The 23,688-nt window shown below is 41.4% G+C and overlaps 1 protein-coding gene across 1 annotated transcript in view; it reads right to left on the bottom strand.

Moving 5' to 3' along the window:
* The window catches only part of LOC109218738 (RNA-directed DNA polymerase homolog), a 53,731-nt gene extending 36,224 nt beyond the window's left edge, over positions 1-17,507 (bottom strand). The window contains exon 1 of the mRNA XM_019383125.1: positions 17,088-17,507. Within this exon, the coding sequence (XP_019238670.1) occupies positions 17,088-17,507 (420 nt within the window). The remainder of the gene's footprint in view (positions 1-17,087) is intronic.

Raw genomic sequence — 23,688 nt, 5'->3', positions numbered from 1 at the left:
TTACAGTAAAACTAAATACAAAGAACTACAACGGTAAACACATATAGTAAAGAGACAAAGAAAACAATAACAAGGATTAACATGTGAGCGCAGGAGTAACATGTATAGTAGAAAAAGAAAAGTAGAAAGTCAGTACATGCGTAGTAAGAAGAAATCACACGAGCATGATATAGACAAACATACATAAAGAAAAGAAGAAGAAGAAGAAGAAGAAGAAGAAGAAGAAGAAGAAGAAGAATCAGAAAGATGTTTTTTGAAAAAGTCCTTTCAGAAACCCTAAATCGAGCACAGATGATTTTGAAAAGAAAATTTGGGGAAAACAATTTAGAAATCCAGGAGAACACAAATACATAATAGATCTTAAGGAAACAAACAGAGAAAACCTCGAATGGCTTAGGGTTTCGGAGAAACCCTAGAAACGAGAAAGGCTTGGAAGAAGGTCCGATCTTGAGTCGAATGAGTTGGAATCAGGCTCTTAATGCTTTAGGTACGCCGGAGCAGGCCGGAGAAGTCATAGAACTGCAGATCTGAGAGGATCTGAAGGAAACCATCAAGGTCAGGTCTTGAAGCTTCGAACAACCATGGTTTGATGGTGGAGGGAGGTGAGTACGAACCATCCATGGCCTGAGAAGCGATGGATTCCGGTGAAAGGCGGTTGAAGGGGGTAGGAGGAGTCTAGGGTTCCGAAGAGCTTTGAGAGAGTTTGAGAGAGTTTGGGATTCAAAGGCGGCGGAATAGGTAAAATGGGGGATTAGGCTAGGTCGTTCAAGGTTAAAAAAGGTTAGGGGGTTTATGGTCGTTGATCAAAATGATCAACGGCCTCGATCAAAGATAGGAAACGGACGGATTTTAAATTGGGTCGGGGGATCGGGTTGAAATGAAGTTGGGCTGGTCCAAATAGGGGTAGAATTGGGTCAATTTAAGGTTAAAATTGAAATGCAAAAGAGGCTGTAATTAAAATAAAGGGAGGCTAAATATTAAATGGCCAGTTTTTCCCTTTCTATTTTGTAAAAATAATGAAAATAATTTTAAAAGCAAATTAAAGTACTGAACTAATTAATAATATATAAATATTAATTAAAAAATATTGAAACCAATCTTACAATTATAGAAATGCTATTAATCTTAGAATAGGCTAAAATTGCAATTGTATGCAATTTAGCTTTAAAAATACCAGATAAATTTGTAAAAATATACAAAAATCACCTTAACTATATTTTAGTATAAATATGAGAATAAAATAAATTATTCACCAAAATTAATAGTTTCGGGGGATAATTACTGATTTTTGTACTGCTAAAAATGGACAATAAATTGATTTTAAAATCTTTAAACATTGGGAAAAATACCAAAACCCTTGGTCATGCTTATATATGCATATACATGTTATTTTGAAAGTATTTTGGTATATAAAAAATACATAGGAAAAAATTGGGTATCAACAATAATAACACTATTCAACACATAGCACACTCCATCCGCACTCATCCCGAGTGACCCTGATTCACGAGACTATGCTGTCTCAAATTCCACGAACCATTTCATTCCTCTCTTGTGTGCACATTTGCATCCTCAACTGGTATGCCCATTCCGATAATCTCTCTGCAAACCCGAAGTCTTTTCCTCATTTTTTTCTCCCAAATGCTACACTGCAATTCAAAACATCATAGAACATTCTGGGCTCTTCTCATTAGCTGCTACAAAAGCTTGATTCTTAACCGCATCTATAGGCTCAAAATCATTAGGCACCACACTTTACCCTCTGAATCCACTAGGACCGTTGTTGAGAGCCACCCACTCTGACTTGGTCCCGAATATAATCAACTCCAAGGTTCCGCTGGCACATGGACACCCATCTCAATACAGCATCTGACTGAATCACTTCCCTTGCAAATCACCTCTATAAAAAGCATAAATCCTAAATCTTCCCAAAGCCTGAACATGAGCCAATATGGCCAACCATAGCACATCTTCAACAATTCTGTTGCTCAAATTACCACTTATGTTCTTTTTCCTTAGCTGAAATAACCCATTAGTATGATAATAACCGGAAACCTCGCAAATAGTTAACCATGCAACCCAATCATAGGCGGCGAGACTCTCCCACTTAGCTTGAAGCCACTATTACACAACTCTAGAATCCACCAGGATTCTTTATCTCTCATCGACATAACCTTGCACAATCAAGCGCCAAACTTCTCAGAATCTTTCTGTAAAACCCCTTTGTATACTATGAACTATCAACCACATTCGCCCGACTAATCTTTTTGCTGTATAACCAGTAGAATTCTTCGCAGAAGCTTCGCCAACCAAGCGACCACCGATATGCTCACTTGAGATAACCCACCTGTGGAATTTATGTGCCGACATCTTCCAATGCTGCTGCATGGGGTACAATCACTACGACATCACTAACCCATCCTGAGTTTGATCTTACTCTCTAGCTGCACAAGTACATTCACCCCTCATGGGCACCGATTAAATGTGCGGCAACATCCTTCCAATTCAAAGTTATGTTGTATCCTTCTTCATTTCAAGAAGCTCCTTTCCGTTATATCAAATCTCATGCCGCATAATAGTTCGTACTTCAAATTAAATCCGTAGAACCCAATCACCAATCACTAAAATCCCCAAATCATTCCAAACTCTCCTTAAGGTGTGTAGTCATCCTACCACAAAGCCCATATGCAACTCCGCCACTCTCCCACTTTGGCGAAACTCACCCCCTTAATCGACTACTCGACCTTTGTTCTTATACCTTGCCTTCTAGAAATTTTTAACCACCGCCTAACACTCCCCACATGTCCTTCCTCATCCTTTGCCGCTCAGTTGTTGCCTTAAATAAAATCTATCTTCGTAGCACTTGAACCCACAAATAGCTACTATCTTTAAGCCGTCAATATTAGAAACATCGAGTTAATCCTGAACCACCGCACCCCGCAATCTCTGACAGCCGCTTCTCCAATATCATTTCACAACATCCTGCCCCAAGGCGAATTGAAGAAAACCATAATACCGGCGAACTTAACATATTCAATCGAGGACGACGATATCATGTCGTAGATGAAAATTCCACCACACTTGAAAACACCAAGTCTCGTTACTCCATCGATGCAAATTTGGACATTCATAGGCCAATTGCTTTTCTCCGCCGGAAATGAAATACCGAATCTCAGAATCATGCACTGAGAGGACTCCCTTCCAAACCACTCACTGCCGTAACATATAGGCAAGTATCCTACTATCATATCAACATTGTGTGATAACCAATCATGAGCAATCATAGCAATCTGTGCATAGCCTCAAAGCTCTTAGGAATACTGTTACTGAGCTGAAATGGCAAGATATCCTTCCGCAAGGCAATGAAAATAGCCCAATCAACTATGCAGGGACAAACATCCCGCACCCAATCGGTAGTACCATTACAATTCTTCATTTCTCGATTTATAACAAGCGGTTCGCGTCGTGTAAGATTGAGTAGGAAGGAAACAAGGGGCATAAGCCTCAAGGAATCAAATCGCGCGATGAGGAATCAAGAAGGGAAGTGCTCCTAACAGTCCTATAGCCTCTCGAAGAGAAGTACAGACATCTTCGTACCAATCCGCAAGACTCTACTAGACTCGCTTATGATTCGTGAGACCTAAGGGATCCTAGTGCTCTAATACCATATTGTCACGACCCAAATTCCACTAAGGGTCGTGATCGTGCCGGACACTGTTGTCAGGCAAGCCAACCAAAATACTTGATTAAATTATCGTTTTAAGAAATTTTTAAAACTATGATTTTTCTTAAATTTTACTAGTAAAAGATAATCATTTCAAATCAAATATAAATGCTAAGATGTTGATACAAGATACCCCATAATCATCCCAGAACCCGGTGTCCCAAGTACACGAGCATTTACTAGGGAATGAAAAAAAATACAGTAACTGTCCGGAATACAAAGTGGACAGAAATGAAAAACATAGTAAAATACTCTGAAGGGGACACTGCTGGCTGTGGGTCGTCTTGATAAATGCAGCTCACCTAAGTCTCCGTATCAACTGTCACGACCCATTTTTGAGAATAGGTCGTGATGGCGCCCAACACCATTTGTCGGGCAAGCCAACACGGAAGATACTAAATAACTTTCATTTGCCTTTACCCCGAAACAGTTAGAATAATTGTTTTAGTTAGAATAAAATCAAAAAGGATTAATAAAGTCATAAAGATCATACAACCCCCCAAAAAAATGATACCGTCTACTAATGTGTGTGCCAAGACCCGGTGTCACAGGTAGTGGGCAACTAGTAGAATGTACAAAATAATAAACTATCGTACTGTCTGAGGTAGAATAGACACCAAAAGTAAGGAAAAGACTCCATCAACCTGCCGAACGCCACAGGAAAGGAGCAGCTCACCGTGGAAGTCTCGGACTATGAATCATGGGCGGGCACCAAACTGATAGTCAGATGTACCTGCCTCAGATCCTGTACAATTAAGTACAGAAGCGTAGTATGAGTACATAAACAATATGTACCCAGTAAATATCCCGTCTAATCTCAAAGAAGTAGAGACGAGAGGTCGACTTGACACTTACTAGGGTCAAATAATATAATAAGGTGTTCTGCTAGGCATGATAATCACAAATAATCAACAGTATGCAACAAGAGAGAACAAGTCCTCAGATCCTGTACAATTAATTACAGAAGCGTAGTATGAGTACATAAATAATATGTACCCAGTAAATATCCCGTCTAATCTCAAAGAAGTAGAGACGAGAGGTTGACTTGACACTTACTAGGGTCAAATAATATAATAAGGTGTTCTGCTAGGCATGATAATCACAAATAATCAACAGTATGCAACAAGAGATAACAAGTCATGTTCATAACAATTTGGCAGTTAACCGTACACATTTCAAATGTTTAACAGAACAAACCATGGGTAAGATTTCACACGTATACATGTCATGCGCATGTTATGCCAAGGTCGACGGCCCGATCCAACAGAAAAACAACTGTGCACTGCCAGATGGTCGAAAGGCACGAACCATAGATGCATCTATTTCTACCAAGGCGATCGGCCCGATCCACAAATATTTTATTCAAGGAAACACATGAGTGCGCATTTATTTCTGAGATAATTCTTACAAGTGTCCACTAAAGGTATACATTCGCTTATCTCTTTTCAAGTCTCTAGCATATCCTAAGTGATCACATTAGTTACAAAATACGGTAACAATTACAAGTATAGCATGATACGGGCCCTAAACTACACGTTCAATTAACATAATAGTAGCTTGCACGGACCCTCGTCACCTAGTGCGTACGTAGCCCCCGCATTTAATAACAAATTACTCAATTATTGTACCTATGGGGACAATTCCCTCTTACAAGGTTAGAAAGGAGACTCACCTCGCTCCAAAGTGCACTTCCAATTCAAAGAACGAGTACAAGCCCTCAATTCGGAGCCGAACGATCCCAAACTAGTTTAACGAAGTAAGAACTAGTTAATATAGACTCAAAAGATTGAATTCTAGATATTTACGTAATTTTCCAACCATTAACGCAAGTTTTCCTAAAATCCAACCCCGGGCTCACGTGCCCGGATTCTGAAATTTTTTCGAAGGAAGTTGTTCTCTACAACCTAAGGATCAATAATATATGATTTCTAATTTATTCCATAACGAATTTTGTGGCTCTAACCCCATGATTTCACCTTAATACTAGTGTTTAATCTACCTAAGAAAATGATATTGAACTAGAAATAGGTAATACACACTTAACTCAAGATGCTAGGTGAAGTCCCTCTCTCAAAAGCTCTCAAATCGCCCAAAGGAGGAGTGGAAATGTGATAAAAATGACTTAGAACCCGTATTAAATGAACCTCACTGCCCAGCGATTTCTGCATCTGCGGTCAGGGGACCGCATCTGCGGTCCCGCATCTGCGAGGAAAGGGCCGCACCTGCGAAAAATGGGCCAAAGAGCTGGGACCACATCTGCGGTCTCCAGGCCGCATCTACGGAGACGATTCTGCGGCTTAGGAGCCGCATCTGTGGTTCCTGGCCTGGCCCGCCCTGAGCCGCTTCTGCGATGGGAAGACATCATCTGCGGTCCAAGAACCGCAGATGCGGTTATGATAGAAGCAGCAACCTTCAACCCTTCTCAAATTTTTTCACTTCACTCGAGCCTCGTCCAATTTACGCTCGGGGCTCCCGGGCCCCGCTCGAATATACCGGCAAGTCTGAAATCACGAAACGGACCTACTCAAACCTTCGGAATGCCCGAAACAACACTGAATCTAAGAATCACCCCCTAAAACCAATTGAATCAAACCTTTGAACTTCCAGTTCTTAATTTTCCTCCAACGGGCCAAAACGCCCTTAAACTACTCGGATTGATGCCAAATTTTGCGGGTAGATCTTAAATGATATTTCGAACTTGTATCGGGCTTTGAAACCAATATACAAGAAATCAATCATTAGTTAGTTTCTTTAAATCCTTAATATTTTAGATTAACAATTTCTAATAAAAATTCATTACTCGGGCTAGGGATCTCGAAATTCGATTCCGGGCATACGCCCAGGTCCCATATTTTCCCGCGGACCCTCCGGAACCGTCAAAACACGAATCCGGGCCCGTTTTCCAAAATGTTGACCAAAGTCAAACTTAGCCTTTTAAGAAAATACTAAAGAGTTAAATGTATATATTTCAATCCAGACTCTTCTAAATCCCAAACCAACCGTCCTCGCTGGTCCTAAATTAGTTAAAGCAAGCACGTAGAGTTTTATTTGGGGGAACGGGGTTCTAGAAAAGACGAACGACAGATCGGGTCGTTACATCAACCATACCGCTATGCCACTAGGCCACTAGCCACATATGAACCTGTGCTACAAAAATGCATAGGAAGTGTAGTATGAGTACGAAAAACAACGTGTACCCAATGAGTATCCCGTCTAATCTCGAAGAAGTAGAGACGAGAGGTCGACTTCGGCACTTACTAGTGGTCCAATGATAATATAGAAAAGGGTGAGGAACATTTAACTCATAACTCCAGAAAGCAGGTAAGCAACTTCTCAAATGATAAAGGATTATGTTTATCAATATATCTCTGGCCAAGAAAGGCAATTATCAACATTTAAAATTCTCAGGCAAGCAATATAAGCATGCGCATATCATGCCGAGATCCTACGGCCCGATCCAACATAAATGTAAAATGTGCACTGCCGAGGGTCGAACGGCGCGAATCATAGATGCATCTATTACCCCGCTCGCGAATCATACATGCGACGTGGTCAAATTTAAATAAACAATCACCCTTCTCTCGAATCATAAATGCGACGCAGGTACACATAGAAATACATGCTCAACAGCCAATTAAGAATTTATCGAGGAACGTTTATCCAAATAAAAGCCAAATCCTCTTTTAGAAATTTAAGAAAATGAAGTTTAATCCTTTTAGAAATTCATTTACCAATTCTAGATGATTTAAGCAATTCAACTGCCAATAAGATTAAAGATATTCCAGGTATAGCATGCTTTTGGATCCTAGACTACACCGACTTACACATAATAGTAGTTATGCACGGACTCTCATCACCTCATACGTATGTAACCTCCACATATAGAAGCACATAACCAATTATTTCACCTATGGGGACAATGCCCTCTTATAAGGTTAGAAAGGAGACTCACCTCTCTCCGAAGTCTATATTCCGATTCAAGAACGCACTCAAACTTCCAATTCGGAGCCGAATGATCCAAAACTATTCAAGTAGGGTAAGAAATAGTCAATACATGCTCAAAAGCTCATATTCTAATTATTAAACCAATTTCCCCAACCCTAAATCCAAGGTTCCTAAAATTCATCCCCGGGCCCACGTGCCCGGATTCCGGAAATTTTTGAAGAAAGTTGTTACCCATAACCTAATGTAATGACCCGATCGGTCATTTTGAGCTCTAGCATGCCGTTCAGTAGTTTGAGGCCATGAACAGCTTCATTTTAGGTATTATGACTTGCACGCATGGTCAGGATTGAACTTCGGGGAAGTTCGGAGTTTATTTGGAAAGAGAATTCTTATTTCGGAAGCTTCAAGTTGAAAGAATTAGCTAAGATCAGAATTTTGAGTAAACGACCTCGAAATCAGGATTCGAAGGTTCCAGCAGGTTCATATGATGATTTCGGACTTGAGCGTATGTCCGAGTCGGGTTTTTGGATGACCCGGGAGCGTTTTGGCGCCTATTGTGGAAGTTAGCATTTTGGAAGAAATTTCATAAGTTTGGGTTGAAGTGCATTTCAGTGTTATCGATGTCTATTTGGGATTCCAAGTTTGGGAGTAGCTCCGTATGGTGATTCTGGAGTTGGGAGCGTGATCGGAAGTGAATTCGGAGGCTCGTAGGTCATTTTGAAGTCATTTGGCTAAAGATAGAAATTTGAAGGTTTTGAGAAGTTTGACCGGAAGTGGACTTTTTGATACCGGGGTTGGAATCTGATTCTGAAAGTTGTAGTAGGTCCGTAATGTCGAATATGACTTGTGTGTAAAATTTGAAGTCAATCTGACGTGATTTGATAGGTTTAAACATTGAAAGTAGAAGTTTGAAATTCTAAAGTTCATAAAGCTTGGATTGGAGGTCAATTCATGATTGTAACGTTGTTCGATGTGATTTCAGGCCTCGAGCAAGTCCGTAATGCATTTTGGGACTGGTTGGTATGATTGGTTTGGGTCCCGGGGGCCTCGGGTGGATTCCGTATGGTTAACGGATCGAATATGGGATTTTGGATAAGGCTGAAGTTTGCTGGCTGCTAGTGTAACCGCACCTGCGAAACTAGAGTCGCAGAAGCGACCTTCGAGCCGTAGAAGCAGAAATGGACGGCTAGTCTGGAACCGTAGATGCGGTAATTTTGCCGTAAATGCGAGACCGCACCTGCAAAAGGAGAAGCGCATATGCGGAAGTTGAAGGCTTGGGGGAAGACCGCAGAAACGATAATTGACCCGCACCTGCGGGACCGCAGGTACGAAAGGACTGGATGCAGTGAGTGTTTTAAAAATTGGAATTTGGCCATTTTCTCTCATATTTCTCTTGGCTTGGGCGATTCTTGGAGGGTTTCAAGAGGGAGTTTTCATCATCAACGATAAGGTAAGGTAGCCACGCCTATCTTGAGTTAGATACATTGATTATGTTCAGAATTGAGCATGAAATTGGTAGAAACTTGGGGTTTGAGGGAAAACCTAGAAAATTGATATTCTTGGAATTTGACCATGATTTTGGGTATGAAATTTAGAGTAAATTATATATTTGAGTTCGTGGGGTTATGGGTAAGTTTAATCCTCGAAAAGTTTTGGAATCCGGGCACGTGGGCCCGAAGGTATTTTTGGCAACTTTTCGATCGGGATTAGGAATTGTTGTGAATTGGATTGTAAGGAGTAATTGAGCGTATATTAATGGATTTGCATAATTATTGGCTAGTTTGGAAGCATTGTGCATCAATTCGAGTCTTTAGAAGAGCGTGGAATGCCGGTTATGGATCTTCGGAGCGAGGTGAGTCTCCTTTCTAACCTTGTAAGAGGGAATTGTCTCCATAGGTGAGTTAATAGGTTATGTGATCCTATTTGTGGGGACTACGTACTCATGAGGTAATAGGTTATGTGCTCCTATTTGTGGGGACTACGTACTCCTAAATGAATTTCTAAAAAGATTAAACTTCATTTTCTTGAATTTTAAAAAGGGAATTGGCTTTTCCTTGGATAATTGTTCCTTGAGAATTCTTGATTGAATGATTGTTGTGTTTATTTATATTTGACCGCGTCGCATGTATGATTCGCGAGCGGGGTAATAGATGCGTCTATGGTTCGCGCCATTCGACCCCCTGGCAGTGCACAGTTTAAATATTGTTGGCTCCAAAAATCGCCTAAGACGATGAAGAAAATGAGCTAAATGGTCTAAGTCTCAAAATTAATAGCTGAACACAGCCCTCTAATGTCGCATTTGCAACAGGGGGACCGCAAATGCGAAGATTTCATCGCAAATGCGACCCCCGACTGAACTGGCCTACTTCACAAATGCGATAAGGGTTTCGCAAATGCGAACCCTTCAGGCCTCGCAAAAGCGACCCAAATGTCGCAAATACGAGCCATCCCCCCAACCGCCCAGGTTCGCCAATGCGAACAGAACCTCGCAAATGCGAGGTCACATTTTCAACCAATACATCGCAATTGCGATCATACCAGTACCAGCAATCCTATTTCTTAGCAAATCACTACGGAGCTATCCCGAATCACACCCGAGACCCCCGGGGCTCCAAACCAAACACCCTTACAAGTCTAAAAACATAACACGGACTTGCTCGAAGCCTCAAATCACATCAAATACAGACGTGTACCCTATATATTTAGATAAATACAAACGTGTACCCTATATATTACATTTATTTTAAAAGAATTTTGTTTTATTCAAATCTAGCTACAGTGTTTCAAAGAACTATAGTTATAGGATTTTAAATATGGAGTAGGTTTTTTTTTTGCTAGAGGCGAGGTAGTATTTAAATAATTAGAAAAAATAACAAAAGTTCCTAACATGATTGGATATGATCATTAACCGAATTAAGTATGATAACATGATAAAAAAAAGATAAATTTTATTTTTAATTTAAATTCGAATTTTAGAACTTTATCTATAAATTCAAAATTATCTTTTAATTCAAATTCATATATATATATATATATATATATATATATAACTAAAATGGTCAAATATAGAATAAAGTTACCATATACTATTGACATTTATTAGCTTGCCACTTGGCTTAACCATAATGTCAATTATATATGGTAATTTTCTTGCTTTAATATATATATATATATATATATATATATATATATATATATATATATATGCTTCCGACATAAATCAAGAAATCACAGAATACATGATTTAGATATACTCTCATATTTCTTATTAGCCAAATCTTTATCACTTGAGGTCATAAGTATGACTTAACCAAGCCAGCACTAATAGTCTACGCTCTTGTGGAATTTTAAACTATTGGTAGTACTTGACGGAAATCACCTCCAAAAACTATTGCTTTTTCACCAAACAATTTATCAACATCCATTATATCTCTAAAAGCTCTTGTAAATTATTCTGACCGTCTAACACCATGCCATTTGTGTTTCATCCCATATTATTAACTTTTATTTTCTTATCAATTTAGCACCACCACTATGATTTGACATATTTTTATGGTCGTTTCAATTGTTTGTAGAGGTAGGTCGAATATAAAGCGAGTCCTACAACCCTCTACACCATGTTATTGATGTTGCTAATATTATCATGCCTCTTGATCTAATATTTATAAATAATGCACGATATAGGAATATTTTTTCATTTCCTCCAGAGCCATCTACAAAAAACAACCTCGTTCTATGAATAATCGATTATTTGTAATATAGTCTTGAAAGTTTATTCTTATTCAGGATTTAGCTTTAATTGTTCATTGAAACCTTCCTCAGGCACTTATATGGCCTTTATTCAATAACTTTTGTGTATTATGATGTATAATATATTCATATATAAAGTATAAACAATAACTATTCGACATGCACAAGTTATTTAAGTTATTATCTTGAATAAATTATTTATATATATATATATATATATATATATATATATATATATATATATATATATATATGTATGTATGTATGTATATATATGTATATATATATATATGTATATATATGTATGTATGTATGTATTTTTTTCTTTTAGATTTTAGATTTAATATTTTCTTCGTACAGTAGTGATAACGTGGAGTATAAAGAATATTATATTTGAAAATAGAGTTGTCACGATCCGGATTTTCCACCCTCGAGAGTCGTGATGGCGCCTACTCATAGAAGCTAGGCAAGCCACGAAATGCGGAAAATTTCAAGTTCCTTTTATTTTAGCCCATTTTAACCAATTAACTTAACAGGTGATCAACCATTATATAATAGCGTAATAAGACAATAAGCGGAAGACTTAAACGATTATAATACCAAAATCGTACAAAAGAAAGGAATAGCCAACATATGTCTTTACCCAGAAACAGGTGTCACAACATTCACGGACTAACTATGATTACTACATATAAAAGTTTGAAAGAAAGAAACACCGTCTATCTCGGATACAAGTGATAACAGCACATAATATAAGATAGAGGAGACTCCGGGCCTGCGGACGCCTGCAGGGCTACCTCGGAGTCTCCATGGACTGAAGGCTGGCTCCCTTACTGCTGCTGATCAAGTGTTGCTCCGGTATCTGCACAGAGTGCAGAGTGTAGTATCAGCACAACCGACCCCATGTGATGGTAAGTGCCTGGCCTAACCCCGGCGAGGTAGTGACGAGGCTAGGACCAAACTCCAGATAGACCTGTGCAGTTATATATATATATATATATATATATATATATATATATATATATATATATATATATATATATATATATATNTATATATATATATATATATATATATATATATATATATATATATATATATATATATATATATATATATATATAGCGGAAAGATAAACTAGAACAAACATTTAAAACTGGGAAGGGGAAACATGTTTCGGGGAATAACAGATAAACAAAATCTCAGGAGAGCTATAAGCAAACCAAAATTCATCTTCCAACAAGGATAAGAAAAACAAAGGCAGATTTCACTTTTGATTCACATTTCGTTGCAGGCGTGCAACCCGATCCCATTTCTCATATCCTGTGGTAACCATTTCATTATATCTCGTGGTAGGCGTACCACCCGCTCCCATTTACAAGACAACACAAAATCACAAGGAATCCCGAAAAGGGAACAAAAGCAATATAATAACTTCCCGGCAAGGGAACAACAGTACCAAAACAAACATCCCGGCAAGGGAGAAACAGCTATAACCAATCCTAACTCAATTCTTATTCAGCTCAAATAGCACCAATACTTAATCATAAATAAAATCCACGAGAATAAACCAAATCTTTTCTCAATATCGAGAATCATCAATTAAAGTATCCATAGCAACATTTAAGAACACAATATCTGTCAATAGAAGACTCACGATCATGCTCGACACCAACGTATAGATACTCGTCACCATGCCTATATGTCGTACTCAACAAGAAGCAATTAGCAAATAGGACACAACTCCTAATCCCTCAAGCTAATGTTAGACCGGACACTTACCTCAAACTTCCACGGCCAACTCAACCCTCAAATACCGCCTTTCCTTTCGAATCCGGCTCCAAATCAATTGTATCTATACATAATCGACTTCATAGCGTCAATAAACACTAAACAATTCAATTCCAATGCAAATTTATAGCTTTCTAAGCATTCTTCCCAAAAATCCAAAAATCGACCCCGGGCCCGCGTGGTCAAAACACAAAGTTCGAACCAAAATCTGCTCCCCCATTCACCCACGAGCCCAAATATATTATTAGTTCCAGAATTCGACCCCAAAACGAGGTCCAAATCAAAATTAATCAAAAAGTCCTAACTCTACCCAAATCCCTAATTTTATACCCTTATTCACATGATTTAAGCCTAGAAATCTAATGGGTGTTAATGGAAGTTGAAGAAAATGAGTCTAGGATTACATACCTATGAACTTGTGGTGAAATCCTCTTTCAAAAATTGCCCAATTTGGAGTTAAGATGAAGAAGTTATGAAGTTTTGAATAAATCCTGAAATGCTACTGTTTCTGGTTATTTAAAATAGTTGGGCAAAATTGCCCTTCGCGATCGCGACAGACCCTTCGCATTCGCGATGGGTAAGGCTGGTTAAGCCTTCGTGTTCGCATGAACGGGCTCGCGTTCGCGGAGAAGGATCCTCTCGAGCCCTCGCGTTCGAGTCCAATGGGTCGCGTTCGCGTAGGGTAATTACCCGACCCCCTGCCCTGGCCCATTTGGCCTTCGCGTTCGCGTGGCCAGTCACGCGTTCGCGAAGGGTAACCCCCCACTGCCTCGCGTTTGCGACCTAAGCTACATGTTCGCGTAGAAGGATTTTTCATCAGTGAGAATTAATGCATCGCGTTCGCGTGGGTTCTCCCGCGAACGCGAAGAAGAAAACATCAGAATATCAGATCAGTTGTTTCTGCAATTTTTCTTAAGTTCAAAACTTCCCGAAACACACCCGAGCCCTCGGGGCTCCTAACCAAACATACGTAATAACTCAACAACATCATACGAACTTATCCTTGCGATCAAATTGCCAAAATAACCTCAATAACAATGATTTAAATCTCAAAATCAAAGAATTTTCTCAAACTTCATAAAACATTAACTTTAGGAATTTAGGTCTGAATTACGTCAAATGACGTCCGTTTTCACCAAATTTTACAGGAATGTCTTAAATCATATATAAGACCTGTACCGGTCGCCGGAACCAAAATACGGGCCCGATACCACCATGTTCTAATCAAATTTCATTTCAAATTTCCTTAACCAATTTCAAAAGACAATTTCCTTTAAAAATTCATTTCTCGCGCTCGGGACCTCGGAATTCGATTCCGGGCATACGCCCAAGTCCCATATTTTCCTACGGACCCTCCGGGACCGTCAAATCACGGGTCCGGGTCCGTTTACCCAAAACGTTGACAGAAGTCAAATTAACTCATTTTATAGCCAAATTTTACCATTTTTCACAGATTTTCATATTTAAGCTTTCCGGCTATGCGCCCGGACTGTGCATGCAAATCGGGGTGACTCTAGATGTGGTTTTCATGGCCTCGAAAACATAGAATTTAATTTAAAACAAGTAATGACCGTTTGGGTCATCACATTCTGCACCTCTAATACAATCGTTCATCCTCGAACGGACATAAGAAGGAAGTACCTGAGTCGGGAAAAAGATGGGGATAACGGCTCGGCATATCGGACTCGGACTCCCAGGTCGACGCCTCAGCAAGCTGACCTCTCCACTGAACACGAACAGAAGGGAAACTCTTTGACCTCAACGGACGAACCTGTCGGTCTAGAATAGCTATCGGCTCCTCCTCATAAGACAAGTCCTTGTCCAACTGGACAGTGCTGAAATCTAACACGTGGGATGGATCGCCGTGATACCTCCGAAGCATGGACACATGAAACACTGGATGCACGGCTGACAAGCTCGGCGGCAATGCAAGTCTATAAGCCACCTCCCCCACTCGATCAAGAATCTCAAATGGACCAACGAACCTAGGGCTAAGCTTGCCCTTCTTCCCAAATCTCATCACGCCCTTCATAGGCGACACTCGGAGCAATACCCGCTCACCGACCATGAAAGCCACATCTCGAACCTTGCGGTCTGCATAACTCTTTTGCCTGGACTGAGTTGTACGAAGCCTATCTTGAATAATCCTGACCTTGTCCAAGGCCTCCTGAACCAGATTCCGTACCCAACATACCGAGCCTCTCCAGCTCAAACCATCCAACCGGAGATCGACACCGCCTACCATATAAGGCCTCATAAGGAGCCATCTGGATACTCGACTGGTAGCTGTTGTTGTAGGCAAACTCCACTAAAGGAAAAAACTGATCCCACGAGCCTCCAAAGTCAATGACACAGGCTCGAAGCATATCCTCCAAAATCTGAATAGTCCGCTCGAACTGCCCGTCCGTCTGAGGATGAAATGCTGCGCTCAACTCAACCCGTGTGTCCAAATCTCGCTGAACTGCTCTCCAGAAACGCGAGGTAAACTGCGTACCTCGGTCTGAAATGATAGACATGGGCACACCATGAAGGCGAACAATCTCCCGAATATAGATCTCAGCTAACCTCTCAGAAGAATAGGAGACTGCCACAGGAATGAAATGTGCTGACTTGGTCAGCCTATCAACAATGACCCATACTGCGTCGAACTTCTTCCGGGTCTGCGAGAGTCCAGTAACGAAGTCCATAGTGATCCGCTCCCACTTCCACTCGGGAAGCTCAATCCTCTGAAATAAACCACCAGGCCTCTGATGCTCGTACTTAACCTGCTAACAATTCAAACACCGAGCCACATATGCAACGATATCCTTCCTCATTCTCTGCAACCAATAATGCTGACGCAAATCCTGATACATCTTCCCGGCGCCCGGATGAATAGAGTACCGCGAACTATGAGCCTCCTCTAAAATCAACTCTCGAAGACCATCCACATTGGGCACACAAACTCAACCCTGCAATCTCAAAACTCCATCATCATCTAAGGTAACCTGCTTGGCACCTCCGCGCTGCACCGTGTCTCTAAGGACACATAAATGGGGATCATCATACAGCCGATCACGGATACGCTCCAATAATGAAGAACGGGCGACCGTGCAAGCCAACACACGACTGGGCTCAAAAACATCCAGTCTCACGAACTGATTGGCCAAAGCCTGAACATCCAAAGCAAGCGGTCTCTCACCGACCGGAATATAAGCAAGACTGCCCATATTGGCTGACTTCCTACTCAATGCATCGGCCACCACATTGGCCTTTCCCGGATGATATAAGATGGTGATATCATAATCTTTCAACAACTCCAACCACCTCCTCTGCCTCAAATTCAACTCCTTTTGCTTGAACAAATACTGAAGACTCTTGTGATTCGTGAACACCTCACATGCCACGCCATACAGATAATGCCTCCAAATCTTCAACGCGTGAACTATGGCTGCTAACTCCAAATCATGAACCGGATAGTTCTTCTCATGAATCTTCAATTGCTGTGAAGCATAGGCAATGACCTTGCCATCCTGCATCAACACTGTTCCAAGTCCAACACGAGATGCATCACAATAAACTGTATAAGGCCCTGAACTTGTGGGCAAAACCAACACCGGTGCCGTAGTCAGAGCTGTCTTGAGCTTCTGAAAGCTCGCCTCACACTCATCCGACCATCTAAACTGAGCACCCTTCTGGGTCAATCTGGTCATCAGGGCTGCAATAAATGAAAACCCCTCTACGAACCGACGATAGTAGCCTCTAATCCCAAGAAACTCCGAATCCCTATAGCTGATGATGGTCTAGGCCAATTCTTGACCGCCTCAATCTTCTTTGGGTCCACTTGAATACCCTCTGCTGATACAACATGACCCAAAAATGCAACTGAGCTCAACCAGAACTCACACTTAGAGAGCTTGGCATATAACTGACTATCCCTCAAAGTTTGAAGAACCACTCTAAGGTGCTGCTCGTGCTCCTCCTGGCTGCGGGAATATATCAATATATCATCAATGAAGACTATCACGAACGAGTCCAAATAAGGCCTGAACACTCGGTTCATCAAATCCATAAAAGCTGCTGGGGCATTAGTCAACCCGAATGACATCACCAAGAACTCATAATGCCCGTACCGAGTGCGGAAAGCTGTCTTAGGGACATCGGATGCCCTAATCCTCAACTGATGGTAGCCAGATCTCAAGTCAATCTTTAAAAATACCTTGGCACCCTGAAGCTGGTCAAACAAATCATCAATCCTCGGCAGCGGATACTTATTCTTGATTGTAACCTTGTTCAATTGCTGGTAATCAATACACATTCTCATTGACCCATACTTCTTCTTAACAAACAACATCGATGCACCCCAAGGCGAAACACTAGGTCTAATAAAACCCTTTCTCAAGCAAGTCTTGCAACTGCTCCTTTAACTCTTTCAACTCAGGCGGGGCCATACGATACGGCAAAATAGAAATGGGCTGAGTGCCCAGAACCAGATCAATGCAAAAGTCGATATCCCTGTCGGGTGGCATACCCGACAGGTCTGAAGGAAATACCTCAGGAAACTCTCAAACAACGGGTACAGAATCAATAGGAGGGACCTCAGCACTAGAATCGCGAACATAAGCCAAATAAGCCAAGCACCCCTTCTCGACCATACGCCGAGCCTTTACATAAGAAATGACACTACGGGTAGAATAACCAGGAGTCCTTTTCCACTCTAGACGAGGCAAAACCAGTATGGCTAAGGTCACAGTCTTGGCATGATAGTCCAAGATAGTGTGGTAAGGTGATAACCAGTCCATCCCAATATAAAATCAAAATCGACCATGTCTAGAAATCTACACGAGTCTCAAGGTCGTCAATGACCACAATACAAGAACGATGGACTTGATCTACCACAATAGAATCACCCACCGGTGTAGACACATTAACAGGAGCACTCAAAGAATCACTAGGCATGACCAGGTACGGTGCAAAATAAGATGACACGTAGGAGTAGGTAGACCCTGGATCAAATAAAACTGAAGCATCTCTGCCACAAACCAGAACAGTACCTGTAATAACTGCATCTGAAGACTCAGCCTCGGGCCTAGGTGGAAGAGCATAACATCGGGGCTGGGCCTCACCACTCTGGACTACGTCTCTAGATCGGCCTGATGCGGCTGGCCTCCACCTCTAGCGGTCTGAGCTCCACCTCTACCTCCACCTCTAGCACCTTTACCCCCACCTCTAGCTGGCTGGGCGGCCTGTGGAACACCTGGTGCCTGAACCATCGCACGGGAACCCTGATGCAGAGAACTGCTCGAAGCTCAAGGGCAATACCTAGCGATGTGCCTCGTGTCGCCACAAGTAAAACAAGCCCTCGGCTGCTGGGGCTGACGACCCTAGAAACTCTGAATCGGTGGTGCACTGATAGGAGCTGGTGGTACACTGTAGGACTGCTGATCATAATGGTGCATTTGAGGACCACGACCACCTGAAGCGCCGTGAGAAACCTGAAGTGCTGACTGAAAAGACCTAGGGGGATGGCCTCTTCCATATGAATCTCTACCTCTAGACAAGGTACCACTGAATCTGCCTTAATGAGGGGGTCTCTTGTCTGCCCCGTGACCACCCCCTTGTGATAGTACCATCTCAACTCTCCGGGCCACATTGGCCGCCTCCTAGATGGATATCTCACTCCTGGTCTCTCTAGCCATCTGGAGACGAATCGGCTGAATGAGTCCATCAATAAACCGTCTAACTCTCTCCCTCTCAGTGGGAAGTATGATAAGAGCATGGCGAGCCAAATCAATGAATCTGGTCTCATACTGGGTGACAGTCATGGATCACTGCTGGAGGCGCTCGAACTGCCTCCGATAGGCCTCTCGCTGTGTAATAGGGAGAACTTCTCCAGAAATAGCCGTGTGAACTTCTCCTAGGTCAACGCTGGTGATCCTGCTGGTCTAGCTAAGCAATAATCCCTCCACCGAGTCTTGGCGGACCCAGACAAGAAAAATGTAGCAAAATCAACCCCATTGGTCTCAACAATACCCATGTTCCGAAGAACCTCGTGACAGCTATCTAAATAATCCTAGGGATCCTCAGTAGATGCACCGCTGAAAGTAGTAGTGAAGAGCTTGGTGAACCTGTCCAATCTCCACAAGGCATCGGCAGACATGGCTGCACCATCGCCGGTCTGAGCTACCGCAACTGGCTGAACTACCCCAACTGGCTGAGCCGCTGGAGTCTGAAACTGGGGAGCTACCTGCTCCGGAGTGCGAGTAGCAAGAGTCTGGGCTCCTCCTCCATCCTAAGAGACGAGTGGTGCTGCAGGAAGTAAACCTGCCCTGGTGATACTCTCCATAAGGCCCACTAGACGGACCAGAGCATCTTGAAGAACTGGGGTAGCAATAAACCCCTCTGGGAGTTGAGCTGGGCCCACCGGAACTGCTGGGGCTGGAACCTCGTCATCAAAATCGACCTCGCCCTCTGCCCTTCGTGGGAGCTGCTGCTGGGGGCTCGGGCTGCTGATCGGTAGATGAGGAAGCGCATGTTCTCGCCATCTCCAAAAGAACAGAGTAGAAATTCAATTAGCATTGAGAAACCAAACCGCACGACAAGAAAGAACAAATATGAAGTTTTCCTAACTCTGTAGCCTCTGGGGATAAATACAGACGTCTCCATACCGATCCCTCAGACTCTACTAAGCTTGTCCGTGAATTGTGAGACCTATGTAACCTAAAGCTCTGATACCAACTTGTCACGATCCGGATTTCCCACCCTCGAGAGTCGTGATGGCGCCTACTCGTAGAAGCTAGGCAAGCCTCGAAATGGAGAAAATTTCAAGTTCTTTTTATTTTAGCCCATTTTAACCAATTAACTTAACAGGTGATCAACCATTATATAAGAGCGGAATATGAGAATAAGCGGAAGACTTAAACAATTATAAGACCAAAATCGTACGAAAGAAAGGGATAGCCAACATATGTCTCTACCTAGAAACCGATGTCACAACATTCACGGACTAACTATGATTACAACATATAAAAGTCTGAAAGAAAGAAACATCGTCTGTCTCGGATACAAGTGATAACAGAACATAATATAAGATAGAGGAGACGTCGGGCCTGCGGACGCCTGCAGGGCTACCTCGGAGTCTCGATGGACTGAAGGCTGGCTCCCCTACTGCTGCTGATCAAGTGCTACTCCGGTATCTGCACAAAGTGCAGAGTGTAGTATCAGCACAACCGACCCCATGTGCTGGTAAGTGTCTGGCCTAACCCCGGCGAGGTAGTGACGAGGCTAGGACCAGACTCCAGATAGACCTGTGCAGTTATATATATACAGCGGAAAGATAAACTAGAAAAAACATTTAAAAATGAGAAGGGGAAACATGTTTCGGGGAATAACAGATAAACAAAATCTCAGGAGAGCTATAAGGAAATCAAAATTCATCTTCCAAAAAGGATAAGAAAAACAAAGGCAGATTTCACTTTCGGTTCACATTTCGTTGTAGACGTGCAACCCGATCCCATTTCTCATATTTTGTGGTAGGCGTACCACCCGTTCCCATTCCATAGTATCTTGTGGTAGGTGTACTACCCGCTCCCATTTCATCATATCTTGTGGTAGGCGTACCACCCGCTCCCATTTCATCATATCTTTTGGTAGGCGTACCACCCGATCTCATTTCATTATATCTCGTGGTAGGCGTACCACCCGCTCCCATTTACAAGCCAACACAAAATCACAAGGAATCCCGACAAGGGAACAAAAGCAATATAATAACTTCCCGTCAAGGGAACAACAGTACCAAAACAAACATCCCGGCAAGGGAGAAACAACTAGACCAATCCTAACTCAATTCTTATTCAGCTCAAATAGCACCAATACTTAATCATAAATAAAATCCACGAGAATAAACCAAATCTTTTCTCAATATCGAGAATCATCAATTAAAGTATCCATAGCAACATTTAAGAACACAATATCTGTCAATATAAGACTCACGGTCATGCTCGACACAAACGTATAGATACTCGTCATCATGCCTATATGTCGTGCTCAACAAGTAGCAATTAGAAAATAGGATACAACTCCTAATCCCTCAAGCTAAGGTTAGACCAGACACTTACCTCAAACTTCCACGGCCAACTCAATCCTCAAATACCGCCTTTCCTTCCGAATTCGGCTCCAAATCAATTGTATCTATACATAATCGACTTTATAGCATCAATAAACACTAAACAATTCAATTCCAATGCAAATTTATAGCTTTCTAAGCATTCTTCCCAAAAACCCATAAATCGACCCCGTGCCCGCTTGGTCAAAACATTAAATTCGAAACAAAATCCGCTCCCCCATTCACCCGCGAGCCCAAATTTATGATTAGTTCCAGAATTCGACCCCAAAACGAGGTCCAAATCACAATTAATCAAAAAGCCCTAACTCTACCCAAATCCCTAATTTTCTACCCTTATTCACATGATTTAATCCTAGAAATCTAACGGGTGTTAATGGAAGTTGAAGAAAATGATTCTAGGATTACATACCTATGGACTTGTGGTGAAATTTTCTTTCAAAAATCGCCCAATTTGGAGTTAAGATGAAGAAGTTATGAAGTTTTGAATAAATCCCGAAATGCTACTGTTTCTGGTTATTTAAAAAAGCTAGGCAAAATTGCCCTTCGCGATAGCGACTGACCCTTCGCGTTCGCGATGGGTAAGGCTGGTTAAGCCTTCGCGTTCGCGTGAACGGGCTCGCGTTCGCGGAGAAGGATCCCCTCGAGCCCTCGCGTTCGCGTCCAATGGGTCGCGTTCGCGTAGGTTAATTACCCCACCCCCTGACCTGGCCCATTTGGCCTTCGCGTTCGCGTGGCCAGTCTCGCGTTCGCGAAGGGTAACCCCTTACTGCCTCGCGTTCGCGAACTGAGCTACGCGTTCGCGTAGAAAGATTTTCCTTCAGTGAGAATTAATGCATCGCGTTCGCGGGAGAAGAAAACATCAAAATATCAGATCAGCTGTTTCTGCAATTTTTCTTAAGTTCAAAACTTTCTGAAACACATCCGAAATACACCTGAGCCCTCGGGGCTCCTAGCCAAACATACGTACTATCTCAACAACATCATTCGAACTTGTCCGTGTGATCAAATCGCCAAAATAACCTCAATAACAACGATTTAAATCTCAAAATCAGAGAATTTTCTCAAACTTCATAAAACATCAACTTTAGCAATTTAGGTCTGAATTACGTCAAATGACGTCCGTTTTTTACCAAATTTTACAGGAATGTCTTAAATCAAATATAAGACTTGTACCGGGCATCGGAACCAAAATACGGGTCCGATACCACCATGTTCTAATCAAATTTCATTTCAAATTTCCTTAAACAATTTCAGAAGACAATTTCCTTTAAAAATTAATTTCTCGGGCTCGGACCTCGAAATTTGATTCCGGGCATAAGCCCAAGTCCCATATTTTCCTACGGACTCTCCGGGACCGTCAAAATACGGGTCCGTTTACCCAAAACGTTGACAGAAGTCAAATTAACTCATTTTATAGCCAAATTTTATCATTTTTCACAGATTTTCATATTTAAGCTTTCCGGCTACGCACCCGGACTGCGCACGCAAATCGAGGTAACTCTAAATGAGGTTTTCAAGGCCTCGGAAATATAGAATTTAATTTAAAACAAGTGATGACCATTTGGGTCATCACAAGAGTAAATTTAAACCGATCAAAAGCCAACAAAATATTACACGTGTGATTGATATAAAAATCGATAAGTTAAAAGCAAAGCTAACTTAGCTGATAATATGAAAGGGAGTCTTCTAAAAATCATTGAAGTTAAATTTAAAAAAAAATGGTAAGGACATCCTTCATACATTCATATTAGCGTGAGTTAGTTTATTTATACTAGGTAGTGGTGGCTCGTGCCAGCACGAGCTCAATATTATAAAAGTCAGAATAGTTATTTCTATTTGGATTGCTTGAATGTACGATTACATGAAATCGTAAAAAAAAATAAGTTGGAGTATGTGACTACATAATATCAAGCCAGATAAAGATAACATTGCATATGTGTTGCTCCATATTATGTACATGCATTTAGGAATAAAATATTTGCTGGTTACCAATGAATACTTTAATTACAGCCCTGGTAAAACTATTTACATTGACAAATGATGATGTGTTAATGCAACCATAATGTTATGCACCTCTCTTGCATTGTTTGAAGAGACTCTGGTACCTAAACATATAAGATGTGTGCAAATAAGTAGACAGAGTAAGAGAATTGAAGTAGTTGGTTGCAGTTGACATATCATTTATAAAATTGTTTGTCATATACATTCATATTTTTACGTCAATACTGGTTCCAAAAAAGCAGTAGACTTAGCTTTAGCATACTTTAAAAAGATATTCTGCGTATAAGAGAGTTGCGAGAACACACCAATATACCTTATAGCTGCATAGCAATAGTGGTTAGAATGGACTGAAATGACAGTAGAAAAAAGTAAT

The sequence above is a fragment of the Nicotiana attenuata genome, chromosome 2 (genome assembly GCF_001879085.1).
Source record: "Nicotiana attenuata strain UT chromosome 2, NIATTr2, whole genome shotgun sequence".
Taxonomy (NCBI): domain Eukaryota; kingdom Viridiplantae; phylum Streptophyta; class Magnoliopsida; order Solanales; family Solanaceae; genus Nicotiana; species Nicotiana attenuata.
The sequence above is the reverse complement of the archived record's forward strand: the minus strand, read 5'-3'. Positions and strand labels throughout refer to the sequence as shown.